The sequence below is a fragment of the Cyrtonyx montezumae genome, unplaced genomic scaffold (assembly GCF_038088225.1).
Source record: "Cyrtonyx montezumae isolate F1298 unplaced genomic scaffold, pur_monq_1.0 scaffold_7, whole genome shotgun sequence".
Lineage (NCBI taxonomy): Eukaryota > Metazoa > Chordata > Aves > Galliformes > Odontophoridae > Cyrtonyx > Cyrtonyx montezumae.
The window spans coordinates 6,243,495-6,269,270 of record NW_027072078.1 but is presented as its reverse complement, the minus strand read 5'-3'; the positions used below and the strand labels follow the sequence as shown (position 1 = coordinate 6,269,270).

General features: G+C 36.7%; 1 protein-coding gene across 1 annotated transcript in view; it reads left to right on the top strand.

Moving 5' to 3' along the window:
- CALCRL (calcitonin receptor like receptor) overlaps positions 1 to 25,776 on the top strand; it is a 61,071-nt gene that overhangs the window by 12,142 nt on the left and 23,153 nt on the right. Inside the window, exons 2-6 of the mRNA XM_065750670.1 lie at positions 19,840 to 19,939; positions 20,973 to 21,117; positions 22,743 to 22,853; positions 23,783 to 23,895; positions 24,889 to 24,980. Of these exons, the coding sequence (XP_065606742.1) occupies positions 19,889 to 19,939; positions 20,973 to 21,117; positions 22,743 to 22,853; positions 23,783 to 23,895; positions 24,889 to 24,980 (512 nt within the window). The 5' untranslated portion in view covers positions 19,840 to 19,888. The remainder of the gene's footprint in view (positions 1 to 19,839; positions 19,940 to 20,972; positions 21,118 to 22,742; positions 22,854 to 23,782; positions 23,896 to 24,888; positions 24,981 to 25,776) is intronic.

Genomic DNA, 25,776 nt, shown 5'->3' with positions numbered 1-25,776 from the left:
AACCTTCCTTTGTACCTTTGTCCCTTTCACCTGTTTTTAATACAATTCATCGTTCACTGTCCTTGTAAAATAAATGTTATTATTGAATAGTCTGCTAATTTAAAGTGGACTTTGATGACAGTGTATCAGTCCACATGCAGAATGAACTCTGAATTGAATCACTACTGAAGCTTAACACAAGTGAGAGTATGAATATCCTTTGGGAAAAGGTGTTGCTTTTTTTTGTCCTCCCTGTGTTTAGTTAAGGTAAATGTAATAACAAATATACATGTTATTATTATAGAAAATTCTCTGTAGTAGTAAGACTTTGCTATTGAAATGTTTCATAGTTTTAGATGTGGTTGTCCACTTTGTTCAAACATCATTATCAAAAAAACCCAAAAAAACAATGCACGCAAGGATCTATCTATTATTAGCCTAGCACTTTGAGCAAAGGGCTACTTTGCCAGACAGTAAAGGTGATGCAGTTGTTAGCATTGTTATTGTGTCAGTATTCAGCAGTAATTAATTCTATTGCTTGAACAAGAGCACTCAGAGACCACGTTATCATTCTAGCAGAACCCTGCCAAGCAGCTGGTGCCGTTTCTTGTTTATGTTTTTTTTCTCAGGGAAGTAGGATTGAGCTCACTGGAACTGTTTCTCATCTCTCACAGATAAAAATCAGTAAACTTAATCATTCAAAGGAAAACACATTTGACACTCATTACCTATGCGGACAAACATATGAGGGTTGCTTTAAAAGTAATGCCTCCTATTTGGTTCTCTTGGCCCATGACATCAGAGGTGGACACTGGTAGGGTGGCAGCAGAGTATGATGCTGCCTGCCAATATCCCATTTTACTTTGTTGCCATGGTACAGATGGCAGCGGAGAGGCAATCTGACAGAATGGTGTTTGACACGTGAAGCAAAATTTTAAAACTAAATTCCTCTTTGTGGAAAAAAAAAAAAGGCATCCACCAACATTCATTGATGCTTGCCAAAAGTTTCTGGAGACCAAACAGTGAATGTGAGCACAGTGTAGCTGTGGGTGATGTGTTACAGCAGTACTGAGAGTGCTGTGAAGGGTGAGCCATGTTCTGTATGACCATACACAGCTGTCACACCATGAAATGAAGAGTGTTAGTATCAGCTAATGGTGGTGGCTATAGAAAAAAAGTGTTTTTTAGCTGAGAATTCATTCTATCAAATAATGCTCTTGTGCTATTTGTATCTGTTACAGTTTACTTGAAAATAAATAGGAGGCATTACTTTCAGAGAAAATTATATATCTTATGCAACTCTTGGTAGACTGCTAGTGGTTTTTGCACTGTGTAGACCTGTATTAGCATCCAATAGATGTCCTCAATTCCTCAGACATTAATGATTTCTATTGCAAAATTGTACTTATAGAAAAACCTGCTTGCTTTTGAAAGAACATGAAGTATACAGGAGGCAGCTGAGCTCCTGCTCTCACCTCTTCTCCAATCCTGATGATCTTAAGTTTTTAAAAAGCTTGGCTCTGTAGCAAATTGCTCATAAGACCAATTAATGCTGTGTGGAAACAGATGTTTTTGATTTGTTAGATGTGATGTTATTTTCAGACTTCAGAATATCACAGCCCTATTATATTTTGTAGTGCGTCTCTTGGTATTCATTTAGGAATTCATTGAAGGAAAGATTATCTGTGTTTATGCACACTATATTCTGGGCTATAAAAAGTAACATTATTTTTGTAATTATCAGCTGTTAATTGTGTTTACTTCCTTTTCCTGCTAGAATTAGCACAGAAAGAAAGGCATGTTTATGTTTTGTTTAAAGCCTTGATCAACAACAGCTTCCTAACTTTCTTTTTGACCTTTCTAAAGTTTTCTTCCTCATAAGTGGCACATGTCATCAGACGAAATGCATGTTTGCCACCTGTGCAGTAGGCTTGATAAAGCTCTAGAGCTTCTGTCCTCAAAGAATGCTAATAAATGTCACGGTGACTATCTGGGCATCTAGCCTTATTCAGAAGATCATCATTTTTCATGTAGCATTCCACATTTTAATAATCTCTGGCAGCTTCAACATGGTAGTTACACTTCAAAGACTGTTTTCTCTCATGATGGCCTAAAGGGCCAGTGGAGCTTAGAGAAGTGTAAAAGTAATACAATTACAGTTTCTGTCATGAGGAAACTTCGCAAGAGTCGGGATTGCACTTGGGTTTCTCCTGACTCAAGAGAGCCACAGAAGCACTGAAGTGAAGTAACAGTGAATAAATGACAGTGAGCAGTGAGTTCCCACCATCTAGTCAAGCTGTGCGGAGAGAAATAGTGCTGGAATAATGACAAATATGTGAAGAGTCACATATGTGGATGTCTCATCAAGTCTGTTTCTTGTTCAAATCAGACCTCAATCAAAATTAACTTTCTGATTAACTTAGCAAAATTAAATGAATTCTGTTACTAAAAAAAAATGATAGGACCTACTAACAGATTTTCATAGTTGAGATGTTTAGAACAGTTGCTGGGGAAGTAAGTTGTTGAATGTTAACATGTAGCTTTAGAAATCTTTGATTTTCGTAACATAAACAGCCTTGCTTTTTTACTTGCGTAGTTCAGTAGAAACAAGAAATAATGTGCAAATAGCATTCAGTGTTATTGAAGGATTGCATTCCTTGCAATGAATGCAACCAAAGCACATCTCAAGAATGAAATGCTCAAATGTATAGCTCAGATATAGATTTCTGCAACAATTCCTCAGCTATCCCAATAGGATGTGGTAGCTGCAGCTAGGATGAGGAACGCTAACCAAAGTTACGATGTAGCAGCAAGTATGTCATAAGCACTTCTGCCAAGAAACTAATCTGAATCCCATAGTGATCAGCTCCACCTATGTCACAGTCCTGTTAGAGAAAAAGGATATTTCTTAGAGAAATGCACAGGAGACATTTTGTCGTAGAAGATGTTAGAAATGTATAGCTTCTCAGTGAGATTATATGAATCAGTTATTCATGTGTATATGAACAATATAACTGATTCATATATATTTATTATATTACTATTATATCATTATATATTATAATATATGTAATGTTATATATATATGAATCAATTTTTTTTCCAATTTTTTCTCTATGCCTAGAATGAGTTCTCATAAAATTTCATATTATACTGCTAAGACGTGAAATGCAAGTGATATGGGAATAATTTAAATAATAGATTTTTCACATTTCAAGTAATTTTCTGTTCCCAAGAAATAGAAAGCTGACTACATTGATGTATTAAGGTAAAAGCAGTAATTTTAAACAATTTGATTTTTTTTCATATACTAGATTAATATTAGATAATAAGTTGGTATTAAATATAAGTTAGAATCTTTCAGAGATAAACGTTATATAGTTAAAATACAATTATATGAAGGATCCATGAGCGTGCAGTGTGGTAATGAGTGATGTTTACAAACAGTTTACATGGTTTTGGCTGTTGGAAGCTGTATTGTTAGTCTTCTGGCTGGGACTCAGGATATCCCTTGCTACTTTCAAAAAATCTCTTGAGTATTTAATTTCCAGATGAACAGTCACCAAAGGTCCATGCAAAACTAAAGCAGCACTGAGTACCCTTTTTTTAGTTATTATTATTATTTTTTTTTCCATTGTTACCTAGAACTGTTTAGCCCTGTGGTGAAAATAATTTACTGGAGAGAATTTTCAAATAGATCAAGGGGCTGTCTGGATTTCCAGCATGATCTTATTTCAGCTGTCTATGCCTCATGTCTTTGAATATATTTTTCATCAACAAATATTACCTCTACAAAATCGATTTCTGTTCATTTCTGTTAGGAAATAGAGAAGGGTGCTGCTGTACTACTCTTATAAAATTGTATCTTTAGAGCTGCCATTTTATTACTGGCAAATCCTAGCAGTGCCATCTGCAATCAGAGAAACAAGCTGCTAGCTTCAAGAGCTAGTGATGCTTCAGTAAAACTAGTATTCGATGCAAAGGGACACCTCCCTTTATCCCTCTCTGTGCTTCCAGAAAGCTTGGATTTGGTCATTTAAACTCTGGGAGGAGCTGTTTGCTGCAAAACTGACTCCATATTTCTGTATTTGTCTATGTTTCTCGTATACAATAATTAAAGTCTATATAAACAAGACAAATTAAACACAGCCTGCTGTACTCATCTGCCTTAGTGACTGTTTTGATAGATTACAGTTGCTGGAAATCTGCACAACTTTTTTCCAGTGTTCTTTCAGCTGACTTTTGGATTCTTACAGCCATACCGTGATGTTTCACCTCTTGGTTGGGATCTCATCCAAAATTTTCGTAATGCTTTTCTGGCCCTTGGTGAGATTTTTCTCCAAACTTTACTTAACCAATTTGCCCTTTCTTTGCACTCTATGGAGTTGATTCAGTCTTTAAATGTGACACCACCCACCCCTCTCTCCTCTTTTCACACGACCTTTGTTTTTGAGGGTTTGTTTTCCATTTTGCTCTGGGCATGTGATTACATGATGGTTTTGGCGGAACAACTAGGAAACAAAAAACATAAATGTGCTATACATTTTTTACGCTTTCTAAAAATGCCATAGTATTTTTGTATGCTTTTTATCTCCTTCTCCTTCGGCTAAGATGTTCATTGGAAAGCTATTAATAGGCAGGGTTTGTTAGGATTTTACCTATTGGAGATGGGATGGGATTGCCCAGTGTACAGGCACCTGGGAAGTGCATCTGAACTGCAGCTGCCTCCGTGCTGGATGCTCAAGTGACATTGGAGCCAGCTTTGGTGTATGCCTCTTATCTCTTCAGGGCATCTCAGAGGAGCCCATGTGCAGGCAAGTAAACTCAGGCTTGATCTCTCTTGGTATGGAAATGTGTGATGAGTACCGGCTGGGAAGATACAGCATGTATGTAGTTACATCTACGTGTTTGCAGATTGCAACTTGTGATGAGTGGAGATAATACCACAGAGCAATTATGCTACTAGCAATTTGTAGAAAAGTCAAAATGAGAGCCAGTGGTTTGATCTGTAACACTTTTGCACTCTGCATTATTTGTACATGATTTTTGCTTTTTCCTTTTGCAAAAGATAAATTAAAAGGCATGAATGCTATGAGTACCTAGGCAGGCCTGTTTCCTCTGCACCAGCATGTGTTGTGAATCTCCCCAAGGTACTGTTCAGATAGTAAAATTGTTAATGGTATGGGTATTTAAAATTTTATAATCAACTTCTGAAGTAAAAACTCTTTCAGTTCTATGACTTTAAGTGCAGAGATTTGAGAAATCCTTAGAGTTCTGGGATAAAAATGAATAAATTTCCCCAACCAAAGGACTGTATAGTTTCTCAGAATTGCTGTTTGGGAGAGTGCTGCAAAGTCTAAGGAAAGTCTTAGATCTTAAATCTGTAGGTTTCTTTTTTTTTTAATTGATGCTCAGTGAAGATAATTATCAGATACTACTTTAAGAATCTTTTGTGGTGTGGCATGGATATCTAGCTCTTACATACAATATATACATATTATTACCTATTACATATATTATACATCTATATACATATGCACCTTATATATAGAATATTTTAAATTGAAGTTATATTCTTTCATGAGCTGTTAAAGTTTTTCAAAATTTTAATCAAGAAATGTGTTCTATTTCAAGTAATAGTAATTTTCTGGCAGTTGTTTTCCTTTCCTAACATTGATTGACCATTGATTCCTGCATTTTTATGTATCTAAGCACAGACAGTTATTAATTCCTTTTGAGACTCTTTGAGGGGGGCAATGAAGGAATCATTACAATAAATGTGAGTGATGGCCAGACAATTAATTTGAGATTTAAATTTAAATCAGCCTTCTTTATGATGGTATGTTGCAGGAGAATCAGAATCACAGAATGTAGGGGTTGGAAGGGACCTATAGAGATCATCTAGTCCAGCCCTCCTGCCAAAGCAGCTCCCTAGACCAGGTTGCACAGGAGACTGTTACTTGACAGAACGCAGCACTACTGTTTCATCACACCTCACTGCGATCTATCACTTGATAATCACTATGTGAAGATATATTTTTTGGATTATTGGGGGTCAAATTATAATTAAGATGGCTGCAAAGATTATTTATACAAGGTTATTATATGCAGTTCATTCTGTAAGGTGAGTACTTAGAATGAGTTGCAGGAGATGAGAAAAAGACAGAGCTGGCTACAGAAGGTCACGTTAGGTAACGATGATAGCTTCACTTCACTGTGTTGCAAGACTGATGGTGACTGTTGGGTGTGGAGAGAATACTGACATAGATTGTTTCCCTGAAGTGAGTTAACCTGGGGAATTCCTTCTGGGAGATCTTCCTTTAAACTCAGCATCTGAAGTGTACTAACAGGGGTAACCATGTCCAAACCATAGCTTGAGAACAGATTTTGAGTAGGCTGATTCTAAACACTACGTTTCTCACTGGTATTCTCTCCTACAGAGAATAAAAACTAGATCTGAGTTAGTTAATTAAAGACTCTGAACTTTCTGATTCAGTAAGAGAATTAAAAATACTGGTCCTCTCATCATCCCTTAATATTCTCTTGGTACTTCTCTGTGACATTAAAGGAATATCCAAATACATCATTTGAAGATGTATTTTTTGGTGGGTTTTTTTTGTTTCTTTGTTTGTTTTGTTTTTGTTTTTTAATTTTTTTTTTTTGTTACTTGTTTTCAGAGCTGAATGCATCTTCTCTGTGCTGTAATCATTCTACATTTAGTGGCACTATATACTTTCAGTAGCTGATTTGGCTTCCAGTTCTGAATTAGTTCAAATTTCCCATGAGATCTGTAGTTGCATTTTCAACAGATGCTTTAAGGCTGGTGCTCAGCAATGACCAGCCAAGTAGGGTTCAGAGTTCGGATCTCTGGGTGATGGCTGCTTCACACTTGAAGTTCTTTATTTCTTAAAAATGCTTATCAAATGTTTCCCACTCTGTAGCCTTCTGAAATGGTATGAGACATGACTTCAAAGCTAGAAGTTGTCTGGTAACAGCAGACAGGAAATAAGTATACTTTAGTCAAGAGGGTGAGAATAATGCTTACTGATATCTCAACATCTTGCTGAATTCATACCTAGGAGACGATGTCTTGTGGAATAGGACAGATCAGATGCAGTTAAGCTTGGCAGTGTTGCTGTTGATCCAAGTCTTATATATTATTTAATCCATTTTATGCTTTGCTTAGACAATGCAAGAAGTATTTTGTTTCCTGGTCTATGAAACATTTATACAATATCCAGAGTAATTAATGCCATCATAAAAGTCCCACTAGACTTGGAATGATGTGCAGCAACTGTTCAGCAGCTCAGTCAAGGAAGATTTGAGATGTCATAAAATAAATAAATAAATATGGTTCTATGAAATGTGAGAGACTATCCAGGTAATAACAGCTGCTGGCAGCTTTCAGCTTCTCTAAAGAAGGTGCCCGTTTTATTTCTCTGCATTGTCACCCCACAAGCTGGTTAAAAAAAAACAATACCAGTACAATCAGGACAAATTTCATATCTGCAAATTTTGATTTCATTTGTGAAACGTGGAGATGTTTTGGAAGTGAGGAGTTTGCTCGTGAAACCTTTTCTGTTCTTTGAATGCTCTAGGTCTGAGGTGGTAGCTAAGCATTTTTGTTTCTGCAAATATACAAAGCATGTACCTCTTACAGAATATATTTGCATCTAATTAAGATTTAATATGGAAATTTTGTGTCTGTGCTTGACTCAGTTACCTACATCACCAAGATGAACACATGATTTCTTTGGGGAAAAAAACAAACAAACAAAAAAAAACTCTTACAGCAGCTCTCTCTCTACCATATATGCTGATTAATTCAGAATATCCTATTCATTACCTGTAGAGTTTAAGCAAATATCCTGCTCTATCAACAGCAAGAGGAAGTCCATGCAGGAGAAATCTGCATTTCACCAGAGGAAGCTTGGCATAAGCTACCTTGATATAAATGCAGAAAGTTTTTGTTTGTTTCTGGATAGTTCTCTTGCATGGAATTGGTTTGGTGATGTGGTTTCCGTTGGCTCCCGCAATGTCAAGGCCATTGACGATGAAAGAAGTTTGTACTGTTTTTCCCCATTGCTAGGAAAATTGTCTTCCCCCATCCTGTGCCCCAACCAAATCTCTGCCAAGCAAGCAGCAAAAAGAATTTGAAGTTTTGCACGCTGTGTGAAACAGGAAGAGCACAGACAAAGCTTTGAGAGAAATGGTGAGGCACGCAAGTTCAAATCCTCTGAGTAAAATGGGAGTGTATGAAACGGATGATCCTTTGAAGGTTTCTAATGTAGAAAACTGCAGGAAAGAGTGGAAAAAATGCAAGAGAAGGTTATTTTTTCATAATGATTTTGGGTAACTTAGTCTAAGAAACATTTACTATTAAAGTCGATGTGAAAACCTACTGCAATTGCATCCGAGACACTGGCAGATCAAGGGCAAGAAACTGGTCAGTAGAATTACTCAATGGAATGTGTTTTAATTCAATTTTATATTTATCAAAGCTTCCCATAGAATTCCAAAGATTTTATTTCCCCCAGGATATTTTTAATGGAGAACAGTGAAATCCCTATCAGAATTTTGTAGGTGTTTTCTTTGTTTGTCTTTGTTTTAATCTAGAAATATAGATGCAAGGTGTGAATGTGCAGAAAAGATGCATGCCTACATTAAAGCCGTCTGTATTTTCCATGCTCAAAATGGAAACTTTCAGTTGCTTCGCACTTGAACTGTCTCTAATTGAGATTTTCCATGACAATTTTATGCTGTTATATTATTAATACTTTTACATTTCAGAGGGGGACAATGCACTTAAATATGTGAATGAAATGTAAGTACAATTTATACATAATTTATGGCCAGAATAGCTTTGTATAATTCCCATTTCTTTGTGCTGTAGCCATAGTGCTTGTAATGTTTTATTGCATTTGGAATGAAATATTTGGTTCTCGAGAAATATCTTGTCCACGAGGGACTCGGTTTTTATCAAGGCTGTGATATTGTGTCCAGTATCTGTAATATTTTAATGTTCTTAACTGGTATTGTTATTTTGGTTTGCAGTCAGGTAAGCCGGGGTGGAATAGTGCAAGAGGATATGGAAAAGTCTGTTTGTAATTAAAGGAAGACTAATTGGACTTCTGGGACTGTGTGTAAGATACACTAGTCTTTCCCACGGCCACGCCCTGAGCATATGATCTTTAACTGAATTCATGGAAACATTCAGGCTGCTTCCTACAGATTGCAGCTGGCACTGTCTGTAAAACCTGCGCTTGACAAAGAGAGGAGGATTTTATGTGATAATGTGCAATGATACATTTCATCCTGCCACAGTGTTACTACACGGCTATGTGAAACAGATGGAATGCTCTAAGAAGGAAAAAGGCAATCCTTCGTGCCTAATATAGGACTCCTATTAATGGTCATATTTGCAGTTCTCATTCAGAGGAGATGAAATGGTGTGGTGCTTGGCCATGAAATATGTGTGTGGCTTAGAGACTGCATGCCAGCTAAATTGTTAGGTGATGCACCAACTGCTTCTGATATTTAAAAATGTTAGCATCTTTCCCTGCAGTGGAATCTCTTCAAGTAGAACTTTTTCAATGGCATAGCATCACATTCCTGTTAACAGCAGGAACGTGTAGCAGCGTTAGTCCAAATTTAAGGCCAGTTAGACCTGGGTCTAACCACAAGGTAGGTTACTGCCATCACTCGGTAGCACTTAGATTCCTCTTCAAAGGATTTCACTTCTCATTTTGTTAAGATGATTAGTTTATTACTATGATCCTGTAATTCTTATTCAAACTGGCAGTAACTAGCAAAATAAGTGGCTATTATTGTTGTTGTTATTATTTTCATTTAGAAGCTTGAACCTGTGTCAGAGTTGTGCTTATGTGAACATTCCTCTGGATGCAGTACAGTGGCTGAAGCTGAAGGGACCATTTAGATGTGGATAGTTTTCCTCCTATGTTATAATTAGCTGTAGAACTTGAAGGAGTTGTATGTAAAAGGATTTAAAAAAAAAAAAAAAGAAAAACAGCAATCTATTATTGGTCATTCTATTTTTGCCTACTGTAAGACCATCTCTGCAGCAAGACTGTGAGGAAAATGAGGAGAGAGAAAGCTGTGGTTACAGACGTAAAGTAAAAGATTTGACATTGCTGTTTTCTTAATTTGTCTCTCGTGTGAGTGCTTCTGCTCTCTTTTGTCATTAGAAATCTAATTCTAATCATTTTCAAGTTTTCACTCTTCTTCATATACTTGTTCAGAGAGATGGACCATGATTTTAGACATCAAGACTTATGTCTCTGTGGGTCTCAAGAAGACACGTATGCATGGGTATGCAACTAGGGATCATTATTCAATGCTATAGAAGTCTAAAAATATGTAGGAGTTAGTTAATTTCTCAGTGGGCAAGGAGAAGGCTGATGTATTCAACAGCCTTCTTTACTTCAGCCTTCACCAGTGACTGCTCTACATACAGCTCTCAAGCAGATGGTTTGGAAGGCAGGAGCATTGTCCCTCCTGCTGTAAGGGAAGATCAGGTTCATGACTGAGGAATCCAAACACCTGTAAGCCTATGGGTCCCAATGAGATACATCCCTGAATCCTGAGGGAACTGGCTGACATAGTCACCAAGTCATGGTGGTGATGAATGGCTCAGTGTCCGTATGGAGACTGGTGACAAGTGTTATTGTATCTTAGGGATCAGTACTGGGACCGGTGCTTCTTAATACCTTAATCAGTGACATCAGTAGTGGGATCAAGGGCACCCTCAGCAAGTTTGTGGATGACACCAAACTGTGTGGTGTGACATGTTCGAGGGGAGAGATGCCATTCAGAGAGACCTAGATAGGCTCAAGCAGTGGGCCCACATGAACCTCATGAGGTTCAGTAAATCCAAGTTGCAGGGTCATGGTAACCCCTGCTATCATTTCAAGCTGGGAGGCGTAAAGATGGAACACAGCTCTGCTGAAAAGTTTCAAATTAAAAGAAGGGAAATTTAGATGGGACATAATGTAGAAGGTTTTTTACAGCAAGGGTGATGACGCACAGGAAGAGGTTGTCTAGAGCAGTAGTAGAAGCCCTGTCCCTGAAGGCAACCAAGGCCAAACTAGATTAGGGTCTGAGCACCCTGAACTAGCTGTGGATGTCTCTGTTTGTTGCAGGGGAGTTGGACTAGATGACCTTTGAAATTCTCTCCCAACTCAAAATATTCTATGATTCTTTCCATACTGTTGGGGTTAATTACTACTGTTTTTTAACTTTTTGAGTCTCACAAATCTCCTTTATGGCTAGCATGCTCTGTATGAGTCCCATTAAAATATCTGTTGATAAAATACCATTTGAGGAATACAAAAGATGAAAAAACATAGGAAAAATAGGAAATAACTCGCTAATTAAAAAGGAAAGAAGACAGGCTTCAAACTGCTAGTATTCAAAAGGTTGGTTTTGGCTGCTGCTTTTTCTTGGCTTTTGCTGCAGTAAAGATTAATAGTTTTGATAATTTTGCACAGTGTAACTTGTAACGTCTAATATTCAAAGGCTGAAATACGCCAGATCTTGCTCTTCTGACTTTTGGCATGTGAAATTTTAAATGTGTTCTGAAAGAGGAAGTGAATTGAACTGTGGTGGCTTAGCTTGACCTGGTAAAGACTTTGAAGTAGCTGGAGGTTTATTTTGTTTTGAATAAGTACGCTATGCTGAATTTTTTTTATCGCTTTAAATTTATCTGAACTTTTTTTTGGAGTAGTGAATGCATCAGAAATAGTCCGTGAGAGAATGCCGATATTTGGAATGAACTTCTGTCTGAGAGTTCGTTTTCAATGAGACCAGTTGTTACTGCTGGAAAGATGAACACTTAGGGAGTGTTTTGTTTCCTTATATTATGTTTTGCTTGGTTGATTTTCCCCCAAATATATATGTATATCAACACAAAATCAAAAGATGATAGTGCTTCAGGCACTTCCTTTGCAAGCTTACCTCTGTTTGCTTTATCCATTGTACTGAAGTCACTGACCAAAGGTGAACTCAAATTTAGGACTTGGATTCTAACGCGGCGGTAGCTGCGGCACTGTGTTTATACTGGCATGGGAAGTTCCCTTTCCGGGCCACCTGCTTTCTCTCTGTCCTGCTCTGAGTTGTTAGTGTGCTGTGGTCCACCTAAAAAATAATATAAAACATATAATATAACATATAATGTAAAATAATATAAAACTTAATATTAGAAAACTTTATCGAACCTTTCTAGAGCTCAGTTGTTGTCTTTGCTTGTAGGAAAATATTCATGTTTCTATATGTGAATCTGGGAGAATGTCTGATTTAAAACCTGTGACTTTCATAGAACCCAAGTAATTGCCGAACTGCGTCGAGGTCAGTGACAGAAAGTGCCATCAGTAAGCCTGGAAAAAAAACCAGAAGTCCTGATGCATTTTGGTTAATTCATTCTCCCATTCCTATTGCGTTACTCTGTCTTCGAACTGTTCTCATACTGTTCTTGTAAAACTAGCATGTTTCAGTGAACAACAGCAAAGCTGTCATGAGGGGACCAGTTGAGCAAATGGCTTCAAGCTGTAACCAGTTTCACAGAGACTTTTGAATCTCTATTTGATCCTTAACTTTGTAAGCTGCAGCAGTCATTCAAACAAGAATACCGACTGCAACACACACGCAGAGCTGGAGTTCACTCTGCAATTGTGAAGAAGCAGCATATGGAACATAAACCAACTTCAAATATCTGACAAGAGTTTTTGTAGAAGTGCTCTCAGGTTTATTAGATGAAGTTATCAATTCATGATGCCATTATTTTAATTCAGAATGATAATGATTTTTCTTGTAGTGCAGAGATGTTTGGAGGAGGTCAGTATGTCTTATTTTTCACATATAAAATATAATCTTGTAGCTGTGTGTAAAATAAAATCTCTGAAATAAACCCCTTGTATTTCCCAGTTAGCAAAGGAGGGAATAGGGAGGCAACTGTGAGAGAACAAAGAAGCTGGCAGAGGAAAGAAAAGAAGCAGGCAGAGACCTGCTATATAGAGAATAGAATATAGTGATAGAACTCTTGTACCTCCTTCCAACATGCACTGTTGCTGAGATTTATTGCAGGTTACTCTTTCTGGTATTAATATCAGCAGATGCAAGTTGAGTGGAAAGCAAGATGAAAAAGATTTTTGTTTGGAGCATGTTGTTAAGGCTCTCAGTCCTCTTAGTCATTGCGAAGAAGTAAGTTCTCTGCTTGTGCTCTCAGTTAAGGGCTATGCCCACACTTTGCAGGAGCTAAGGAAACTTGTCCTCACTGTAGCAACTGTATGAATGTTCATGTTGCCAGTACAAATCCTTGTCCTGTAATCAAACTCCAAGGAGTTGTAAAGGGCGACAGGAAGAAAGATAGAGTCCTTGGAATAAAATGTTTAATGAATTTAAAAATGTTTAGGTGATAGGACTCATTGATCCTTGTGGGTGAGTTCCAGCTTGGCATAGTCTGTGATACTCTGGGATTCCAGTAGAATTCAGGCTCAGGCAGTATAAGGCACGATCTGTGAAACAAGCACCAAATAAACAAAATTCAATCTTTCTAAAATGTGACTTGTGGGGAAAATATTATCCTGCTTTTTATTATTATTTTATTTTTATAAGATATGTAAAGGAATGTGTTACTGGGAAGCTGATTTCAATAGTAAAGGTTATTTTATGCTTGCTTCCAGCTCTTGTTATCTCCGTTTAGGCTACAAGTAAGAAAGTTTTATACTACATCATGCTGTCAGACTCTGATGGAGGTTTTCTTCTAGAAGATGAAATAATCAATACTACTGGCAGAAAATATAACCATTATGAAATTATTTTGGAAGTGTGGGGTATTGTTTTAATACTTAGCTTTAATACTTTTAATGTTCATATGATGCATTTATTTGGCACAGTTAGATACCAGCACATGAAAACAGTCCTGCCAAATTTTAGCTCTATTAATCTGTAACAGTCGTCACAATCCTTCGACATGCAATTGCAGCGTTTCATACTGCTGGCTTCATATGTTGCTAAGTCAATAGAAAGTTGAGCTTATTTCAGTGGGTAGAGTAGAACTTTAATAATGTAGCATAAAGGCATTGAAACACAGAGGCAGAGAGAATGCCTGTCAGTGCAAAGGAGGAAATGATTTTTGTATTTCTAACAGCCCTACATGAAAGATACGCATCCTTTTCTGTCAATAGGAGCCCTGTCAGTGTCGATTTAAAGACCCAAGCTGGTGTGATGGGCTCTGCATCTGCCACGTAGGGAGGAGAGACACTGCCTGAGGGCAGAAATTGCTGAATATTCCATCAGAAGAAACCTGTTCAAGTTTCCCCCTCAAAACTCTTAGTACGATGATCTTGTTGTGGATGGCTTGTTTGTGTTTTATGTGGATTGTGGGGTTTTGTTGTTGTTGGTGGTAGGTTGATAGGTTACTTTGGTTGTTTGGGTTTTTTTTTACCTGCAATGTATAGGCTAAAAAACTGGCACCACCATCAGTTTTTGTTACATCCTTCTAATTTTAGGAATTAATAGACACGGCCAAGAATGTTGTCAATAACTGCTAGTAGAATCGGTTGGAAGTGGGAGAAAGTGTGAGAAAAAACTTAGATGAATGGTAGCCAAAAGCTGTTAATGGGAAAAAGTACACAGAAGGAATTTAATAAGTGTAATTTTATCTACAAATGGTTCTGCAGTTTCTGCAAGGCCTCTGGCAAGCTAGTAGAAACAATCTACATGCTAATAGAATAAAAGATACGATATGTTTTTGTGAATTAAAAAACCTAATTTTCTACTTGCTGTAAGCTTGTAAGTGGACCTTGATGCACACAATATGTGTGGTCCTAGAAACAGGCAGTGAATGCTCTTGTGCTGATTTGCATGACTACCAAATGCATGCTGAAGTTGGTACAGAGTAATAAATCCGTAAAAATTAGACAAGCCCCTTTCTTTCTGCTTTATACATTTCTCCCGTTTTTTTCCACTAGAAGAGAGTAAATGCTGTTTTACCACAACTACTCCATAGTAAAACACTGCTGGAAAGGAAAATAGAAAGAGGAAGAGAAGACAGCCTACAGAACAGCAGATCTGACATTTACATAAAATGTCTCCATGCATGTGAGAAATGATGAGAGTTTGGAGAATGAAAAGTTGAAAGAAACTGGGCTTGTGGCACTTAGAGTTTTTCTATATTATATTTCATGGCGGTGGCATGAATATTGCATATCTTTTAATAGTTATCAGTCTACGTACGGAGGTCCCCAATAGGCCTGTAGGCATATCATTTTAGTTCTTTACTTCTGTTAATCTGTTTTTCCCGATGTGAATATCTGATTTGAAGAGCAGAGGTCATACGGGTTTCAAAGAATATGTGCAGTGAGGGTACTGCTATGAGCACTGCCTTACAGCAATTCTGCTAGCATTCACAGTGTAGTCGTACCAGTGTTTTAAATCAGCATATTTAAGTTAAATTTTGTTGACGGTGAAATACAGCAACTTATGGATCTGACATCTTTGGTAGTGCACCGGCTGATTTTAGTGCATGTAAATGAAGGGGTTTTTGTTGTTGTTGTTGTTGATTTTAAAGACCTGAATAAATAGTGCAGTGAGGTTTTCAGGAAGACTTTGTGAAGAGCCAGGGCTTCTATACTATAGAAGTTATCTCAGGTCTTTCACACTCCTGTCTCACCTGTTTTAGGAGTCTGAAACTGCTGATGCTTGGGTCTTAGCTAAAAGTAGCAGTAAAGGAGCAAGGAATTATAATGTCATGAAACTAAGCTACGCTGTGTTCAGTACATTTGATTTGTAGCCATTATTTTTGAGCTTCCTTCCTTATCACTGTAATTGTTAGGAGGATGGAGAAGTTCCTACACGTATGGGTGTGAACTGTTGTGTAATGCCATCAGAGCAGTTTGGTCCAAAAATTAGCAGAAGTCCCCTCGGAATTAAAGAGCGTTTCAGCTGGTTAGGAGAATTTCCATATTGCCCTGAATTGGTCTCTATTCAAGTTTGGGGATAGTACACTTTCAAGACTAAAAGAATTCGTCATGCAAAAGCTATTATAGTTAGAAGAGAATGTGCCCCTTAACGACAAGAAGCTTATGTGAACAGAGAGGTGATCTTTAGCTCCAGGGGAGGCCACTGCATTTGTCTAACAGTGTAAGACAGCGATTCGGATTAGGGATGCTTGAAAGGGTTGGGCACTTCACAGCTTTTTTGTTTTGATGATACCTTGGGCTGAGAGAACCAAACCTTGCCTGGGGGAATGAAATACTTTGAACTGTATCCCTCACTCTAAAAAGCAGCAGAAATAAATACCCAACATCTGAGAGCACTACCCTCAAGCAAGTCAGAGAGTGCTAGAATAACAGGAAGAGTGTGTTGGTTGTTTTTTTGTTTTTTGTTTTTTGTAAAAAAAATAGCCATTCTGACTCCCACTTTCAGCAGAGAGGAAGGATATACATCTACATTTGCACGTTCAACTTCAGTGTTGCAAAATTATAACATCGTTACAAGCTAATGGAACTTTTACTGATATTTTTTTCTCAAGAGAGTCACAGATTACCACAGAATTCTTGAAATATACTTGTGCATGTGTACGAGTGGACACACAATGATGTCAGGAACTCCTATCCCCCTCATACAGAGATGAATTTTGACTTAAAGTCAAGCTAAAGGGCAACTGCTTGAGGTAAAAGGCTGTGTATTTTCTTGATGTATTATATGCAGTCAGGTGATAGAAGTTAAAAAAATCCTTTTTTTTTTTTACACTTTTTAATTTAATTTGTTTGTTTGCCATTTTGCTGTGTGATTGAAATGGGAAGTGTCTGGGACTCAGCAGGAGTGACATTTATTCTTGGGAGAGTGGGAAAAGGTTAAAAGTAGAAACAGCTGATGAGGCAGGATGGATGGCTCTGTAGAGAAAGCAGGAGGAAGAGAAATGTGAACATCTGCTAAAGCCATACCAGTGGCTCTTTTGGCTACGCTGCAGTTCCTTTTGAATTCATTCTTCAATAGATGTCAGTGCTATCAGTGAGAAACACCGCATGGTCCTTTGCATTCTCTTGTGGGGATTGCAATAATGACAAAAAGCAGGCTGCACAAGGTTGTTGGGCTTTTTTTGTTTGTTTGTTTTGGTTGTTTTTTTTTTAATTGTTGTTGTTTTGGTTTGTTTCAGGTTATTTTCCAAGTTTTTTTGGTGGGATTGTGTTTTATTTCCTTTCCCCACCCCCACTCCCCCTTTTTTCAGTTTTTATGGTTCCCAACATTTTATTTAAAAAAAAACCAACAAAACAAATTTAGAGATCTGAATTGCTATCGATATTTGTCCTTCTGCATTCCACTGATGGTCTTTTACCGGGAAAACAGGTAGGGCACCAGAACTGCTAGTTCTAAGGTTGTGCCACTGGCTTGTGGTTTCATTCAACAGCTATCATGTCAGTGACAGCGCTACCAGCTTTTGTTCAGATCCACACTGCCACTGAGTGGCATCGGGGGACTCTGAATCAATTCCTACCATCTTTTCCCCCAGGTTAACTTCCATTACACTCAAATTTAATCTTGGCCTCATAAAGATGTCCTCTTCTCCCCACAGTAGAATTGTTTAATAGTAAGAGGAGTGCCTTGGGAAGCATTATTGTTTAAAGAAACCTAACAATGGGGCTCATTAATTTATTTGCCTTGTGCATCTCATGCCTCCCAGTTGTGAGACTCCTGAGGATTGTATTAGTTTTTCAGCTCCTCAGGAAAGATTATTAATTAAAGCAACCTTACTTTGTCAAGAGTACTGGCTTGCTACCTCATTCAATGGACTGAGTATACTGCTGTACATTGCTAAGAAAGATATGAATCTTTCTGTGAAAATTCTTGTCCAACCCAACTGGAGTAAACTTGAAATTAATTCCTCTGATGATGCAAGGAATGCTTTGCTGAAGTCCAACATGATTTGCTGAAATAGGCATCTGAATGACCCTTCACTCTGCTTTTTGTAATTAAATCCAGTAGTGATGCTGTGGAAGATCATTACTTTTTTCCTCTGTGTATAAGTTTTTGTCTTGACTAGTTTGTGGAAAACACTGGGAAAATAATAAACAATGTTTTATCTCTTGAGTAGAATTAACAATTTAATGTTGGACACCCAAATATTTGATGGGAAATGTCTACCAAAACATGAGATACAGACTCTTAAAGGAACTGATTTAAGAGGTGACTTTTTATATTACAAAACAGAAATGGTCACAAACTGTGGAGCAACACAGATGAATTTTGCCCTTGTTCATATGTTATCATACATGTAAATAAATTTAATTAAGGTTACTTGAGGACCATACCTAAATCTTCATTTATATTTGCCATCCACTCTCTCTTGTAGCAAAAGGATTTTTGGTACTATAGTGGAGAAAATTATTTTGAACTCCTTCATATGCATGTAGGAAAACAAATGTAACATAATGATTGCTGTGTTCTACTTCATTCCTCTCTTTGTTCTGTGAACATCCTGTATGGCTTTTACCCCTATGCAGATGTGCTTTGGTATGCTTTGGAGAGAAAAGGAAAAGATTATTGTTTTTCTTTATGTCCAAGTAGATAATTTTGGCTTTCTTAGAATGACAGTGTTTGGGGATTTTTCTTACCCAGCCGAATAGGCACAAATAAAAATGATGTAAGAATTCTATCAGATTTGAATTCAAGTACCCCTTTCCCAGTTATCATGTACAATTGAAACCACATCGTGTCTTTACTAATTTAGATGCATCCATCTATGTTTTCTATTCTTCAGTCATTGAACATGGATATTTATATGTTTCCTATTTACTATGTCTTTAGTAACAAAGACCACAAATCTTACCAAACTGTATGTGACCAATGGTGATTTTTGCAATTAGCAGTTGACTGCAGTTCTCATCAAATAGGGATTTTCAGATGGAATATGTTATAGATCTGTCAGTTGGTCTTCCATTTAATCTTTTATGAAACTTCAGAGCAGCATATTTGAAATTCAGTGTTCCACTGAATTACCTGGGCAATTTCCAGCAGTCAGCGTTAGAGGTTTGAATGCCAGCCTTAAAAATAGAGGGAGGATTACTGCTGCAGTTTTACTCTGAATTAAGAAGGGACAACAGCAACTGTTTTTAAATCTTTATAAATCCTACAAAACTCTGTTTACTGAATTACAGTTGAGTTAGGAAGACCCAGCATCACTGTGTTAGCAGAATAGTTACAGAATGCTTGCTATTCGTGAATGAGACATTTTAGAAGGATTATCTTTGTGTAAGATTCCCTGTGCTGGGCAATGTACTGTGGCTTGTTTCTTGTGCACCAGTTGTTTGTAGGTTGTGATGCTGGGTAAGAAAAAAACAACAAAAAACAAGCACGAGTGTGATCAAAGAACAAATATGCCTTGAGTCAGGAGGAAGGTTTGCAAGAGGACACTTGGACCACAGAAGCCCTCTTGCTTTAGTAGCAGTTCAGTGTTTGAATTAAGTAGGCGACTCAGAACTTGGCCTTCAGGAGCTGTTAATTGCCTTGTAACTGTTAGAGCTGATACCAGCTACCCGATCGAGGTGAACCCTCTGAAGAAGTGGTGTTAGCTGGGGCGATGGGTGTCCCTTCCTCCCTCAACTGTGAGACATGCATGTGCTGGAGCAGGCAGGATCTGGCAGCTCTAATATGCTATTGAATTGACTGTGCTTTTGTCACATCATATTGTGCATGTCCATGTAGATCACAAGGCACTAGGTGGAAAAGAAAATTGGGTGGACCTCCACTGATTTATTCTCCTGCGTAAAGAAAATATGAAGTCATTTATGGGTTGAGGCTTTCATGAATTAATAACTTGATTCTTTTTTTTTTCTATGGCAGTTTGAGTTAATTCAATCACAACATAAAAGTCTCTGCATTGGACATAAAAATGACAAGAAACTGGAACACATTTTTGCTGTTCTTCCTCTCACTTAATTTGGTGAGTTTTACATTATTATTTTTTTTAATCGGTATCGGTTTGAACGAGGGTGTGCAGAATACTGTAGAAATTTTTATTTTCTATAAGATAACAACGTGTTCAAATATAGTTTCTGCAGAGCAGGATTAATGTCTGTCTTATGTCTTCCTTTTATTTCCTGTACTAAAGGAACAGTAATAGTAATTGCCTGTGCTGAACCAAACGTTATCTTTTGCTGGCAGAGAAGTTTATGGTAACAGGTGACATGTGATACATACATAGTGCTGTGTAGATCTATAGAAGAGTGGAGGACACTTATCACTCAGGTTCAAAGGAAATCCTAGGAACTTTTAATTTCACCACTCATATGGTGCAGATCTAGTATTTCTATCTGCAGCTGTTTTTTCCCATAAAGTTTAGCTGATTGGGTAAAGTTTGCCACTTCTTTATAAATGCAGTAGAATGATCAAGATGCACTTCTGCATGTGAGCATGCTTTGTTTTGAAAAACTACCAGTCTATTTCAGGTTTTTGAATACTTTTCTACATTCTGAAGGTTGACTGCTTTGCATGACCATAGTTAAATGAGCTAGCTCTAAGTAAGTCAAAAGCTTGGAGTATATGGACAGTCTTTTCATGAAGGATCATTTTGTTTCTGATGCAAATGCCTTTTAGAATAATACAAATTCTGTATATTTTAATGTGTGTGGTAAAAAAAAAACAACAACAGAATTATCTGTGCACTTCTGATTGTTTCCATGCTGTCTACATTTTTATTATTATTTATCCATCTTGCAGATATTTATTCCTCCATGCTCAATCAGGTGATATTTGCCTAGATTCAGTAATACGAAGAATTCTTAAATTAGCCAGAAAATGCAATATCAGATGGTCAGTATAAGATTCAACGGTCGTTTTGCTTCAGTAAAATGTTATATAAATGCAATATTTTAAGAAGCTGAAATTTTGTTATCAGTTGGTATGTGAGTAGTAGATTCAAACTTGGTTAAAAAAAGTGACATAGTAAAAAAATATATATTTCTTTTCCCTCCTAGCTCTTTGCCACTGCAATTCCATCTGACAATCATCAAAACATGACAGAGGACCTGGGTCAACTGAGTGTTACACGGAATAAAATTATGACAGCACAATATGAATGCTACCAGAAAATTATGCAAGATCCTATTCATAGGAAAGAAGGTAGAGTTTATTTTCTTGTAAGATTTTGCAAAGGGAAGTGCCCAACATGTAATTAAAGCAATCCAGGACCCTGATCCTTTATTTATAGTCATGCTTTGTCTTGGCATCAATCATTTTTTCAGGCTCAATTTGTAAAATGTTGTAGAAACAATGTTAAAGTAAAATGATGTATTGCAGTATGTCTATAGCGCTACTTCTTGTATAACACTTCTATTTTCTGATAAGAAAATGTTGAATGGATATTCACATTTTAAAAATTGAGGCAGTTTCTGCATTATAATTTCTGAAAATACTGAATGACTCTGAGAAGAAGAGGGAATTGCACTCTTTTACAGTACATTTTTTTTTCTCTTCTAAAACATTTCTTCGGAGAAAACAGATGTCTGGAGGCCAGAAATGAATATAAGAATATGTATGTAGAAGTTTATGTACAGGCCAGAGCACCACAACTTCAGAATGGACCAATATATATAATATGATATGATATAATATCATATTATAGATATAATATATAATTATATATTATAAGATATTACATTATATATTATATATATAAATATATAATTATATATTATGAGTTATTGTATATTATAGATATTTACATTATATATTATATATGAATATATAATTATATATTATGAGTTATTTTATATTATAGACATAATATTATAATTACATTTTATATATATATATAATTATATATATCAGATATAATATGGACCAATTGGAATATCTCCATATCATCAGTAGTAGAGGAAGTATGATGCTTGAGCCTTTGAGATAGTTTGAGGAGCAAGGAGGAGGTGGTATTATTTTTTAAAATAGAAAACTGAAAGAAGATAGAAAAAACACTTTTCCAATCTGCAGTCAGTCATTCTGCATGTATTCTGGGAAATAAATTTGTTATGAAACCCCAGCTATTTCTCAAAGGAAGTTTATTCTAGGTGTTGTAAAAGTAATCTATATGAGTGCAGTGACGGATTAAAACAGGCTCCTGAGGGACACTGCAACATCCCTGTCCTTGAACAGACAGAGAAATATCTGCAGGCTCATCTCTGAGAAATAGAAACCGTGGCCACCTCCCAGATAAGCTTTCTGATGGCTTCTAGAATACCAGAGTTTTCAACAAGCTAATAAACACATAGAAGTATAAGTATACCTTAAAGCTGTAAATAAATCAAGAACAATGGTATTTGCAAAATCATGGAACCACAGAATTTCTTGGATTGGAAGGGACCTTAAGGATCAATCTCCTGCCAGGGCTGATCAAATTTAAAGCTCTTTGTTGTGCATTATTTGGTTTAAATTGGTTTAGTTTGCCTTGCCCTATGAATATTACCCTACCACACTCTAGATCTATTGTGTTTTGTGAACTGTAGGAATAGATCATTTAGAGGTAAATGATAATGGATTTTAAAATGGATTCTGAGAAATACGCCTCTAAGAAAGTGTTTCTATTACATGAAATGTTAATTAACTGGTGCTAAATTTTAAGTTCCATTGTTATTTTTATGAAGAAACTTGTGTGTGAGAGACTTAGCTTGTCCAGAGCTGCATGTTACTTTTGAAGGAGTACTGTGAAGGAATAGTTGTTCTTTTATTACCAGTTGTCTGCTTGTTTCTAGGTCCTTACTGTAACAGGACATGGGATGGCTGGTTATGCTGGAGTGATGTTGCTGCAGGAACTGTATCAGTACAGCATTGTCCTGACTACTTCCAAGATTTCAATCCATCAGGTGAGTGTGTGCATGGGCTTTCTACACAAACACACTGCTTAATGAAATGAGTTTTTGGGTACTTGATGCCTACTCTCTGCCTTATTCAAGTCACTAATGTGCCACAATCCAAATCCATTATTTGCACTTTCTTTTTATTGCAGAAAAGTGGCAAATTTCTTTTCTGAAATGTATCACTGTAGAATTCTGTAGATTAGGAAATACAAATTTAATTTAGATGACAGTTCTTTTCTCTTGGTGATGAGCTTTACCTTCTGAGAGGAAAGCAGAAATGTAATTTATTTTACCTCAGTTTGGCAGCTGAAGTCAACAAGAGTTCCTCCCACAAGCGAGTCTTCCAATAAGCAGAGCTTAGCAACTGTGTGAGCACATGGAAAATGTCATAGACTTCCACTCTTGTTTGCTTCTGCTGCATTTGCTATTTCCCAGGGTCTTTTAATGCCCATTTCTGTTTGATTTGATATAACTCATTATGTAGTCCTGGAAATTATCCAGTCTGGTTCTTGAGTAGTTTCTCTATTGATGCCTTCCTGCCTGCTCAGTTTACAGTAGTAGGATGTTGGACAGCCATTTATATCTTGGATGTTAAAGAAGCCATTTAAATATCCACGTCACTTCATCTGGTAGTTCTGTAACATTTTGATAGATTTTGATAGTATTTTGTAGAAGGAAAATATATTTGTTTTCTTAGGAAAAACACATCATCAGTTGTCCTTGCCAAGCAAGAGCAATGGCCTCTGGTTTCTCAGAATTCATAGTTACAAGCAATGTCTCTCTAGTCATATTAATAAAGCTGTCATTTGTTTGCCAATCTTTTTCATGAAACACTAGGCATCAGTGGAGCTTCAGTGCTGACTGTTGTGTTGTTGCCTTGTTTTTTTTTTTTTTTTTTTGTTTTTCTTCTTTTCAACTACTTTAACTGCCTGTAGAAAAAGTCACAAAGATCTGCGATACGAGTGGGAACTGGTTTAGACACCCAGAAAGCAACAGGACATGGACGAACTACACCCAGTGTAATATCTATACGCATGAAAAAGTGAAGGTAGGAAAGGAATAAATGCATGTCTCAAGAAGCTGATCTGTGAAGCACGAAAAATTCTGGCATGCACTGATAGTTGGTCTCATCTAACAGAAATTCTTAAAGCTTTACCTGGAATCTATTTATGTGATTTCTTTGAGTCAGTGTGTGCAGCCATTCAAACAATAAATTGGAGTAATAGGTTCAGAGGGTACGTATGCTATAGATTATATGAGCCCATGTACGCAGGCTCTTTTTCTTATATAATCTAAATAACTATGCTTTAACATGGTTCAACCTGAAGCTCTTCATTTTCTTCTGTGTAAAAAAATGATTTTGTAATCAAAGAGCAAAAATAAATGGCAATTTTGTGAGGCAGATCAAAGAATTGATGATAACATCTTGTACATATGCCAAACATTACCAGTTCTTCGTCATTATTTTGCTCTCTACCTAGCTTTTCATAAAACTATAATTTGATTCCAGGTTTATTTGACAGTACCATTTAGTCTTTACAAGTTTGGAATCATTGTTAATTTTTTTCATTCTTCCAATGAAACTCTGTTTCTGGCATCACCATCACCACTTGGTTTGAAGAAAGTATCTATGTAAGAGAAAAAATTATACGAGCAAAAAATACATGCATTCATATTAACTTGTTTTCCTTAAGAGTTGTGTAATAATACATGACTCAAACCTCAGATAGGAGTTCACTCAGCACCGTAGCAATAGTGTCTGAATATGCAGAAAAAAATTATAGTGTATGTTTAAAAACCTATTGTTTTAACATCTAGGAGAGAATTTCTAGTGATTTAAATGATTGTGGTTTTTGCCCACCAGAAAGAGCTTTTAGTAAGACAGGGATTTGCAGGATTCTGGATGGACTCATTGTTATCAGTAATGTTTTTACTTTCTTAAATCCATTGCAGACATTTTGTAGGCAGAAGGGACATAAAAGTACGTTCTTTCTTAATTCTGTATGTATCACATGTGCTTGGTTTTATTTTTCTATTGCAGACTGCTCTGAATTTGTATTACTTGGCCATCATAGGACATGGTCTTTCAATTGCGTCACTTCTGATTTCTCTTGGCATATTCTTTTATTTTAAGTAAGTATATTTAAAATTCTTTACCAAATATTAGTGGTTGCAACAATGCTAGTTTCAATGCTTTTGAAAAGCAGGCCTTCCCAATAAATCAGATGGAGCAACAAGGTGAAAAATTTCAGTGTATCGGTTTGGCATTGAACATGCCACGATAAAATTTTAGGTTTCTTTTCTCAGAAACCTAAAATCCCAGATCTGCAAATTAAAAATTGTAGCAGATGTTGGAAATGGGGAAAATGGCACTTAGAAAACACACCCAACTATTAAACAAGCATTTATGGTGGAGGAGGGTTGCCTTTTCACTAGTTTGTTTGTGATGAATAATAACTTAAGATGTGGTTATGTCAAACATGGGCCCAACTAAAGGAAGAATAGAGAGAAACCAAAATACAGATGATACAGAAGTCACGTACATGGTATACACATACGGTATATAAGTCACATTCTGCAGTAAACAGCCACATAACACAATGAATTGTGAAGAAAATAAAGCTAAGAGCAATGTTAAGGGTAGCAACTATAAAGGTAATCTTATATTTCTTTACTCATCATGTTATGTTTGTCTGAGTTATGTCCTAACCACTCATTATGTTACCTTGAAAGAAAGCTTGATTTGTATGCTGCCAGTATAATCAACTTCAAAACTTGCAGCATACCACACGGGTCTTTAAAAATTATGTCTACTTCACACTTTGCTAACTTTTTTGTGTTTGTAAGTTGAGGAGGCTTAGGAGAAAGCTGAAACCAGTATTACTGCAGTGTTACCACGTGAGCAGAGCTGAGGCAAAGCGGTGCTGTC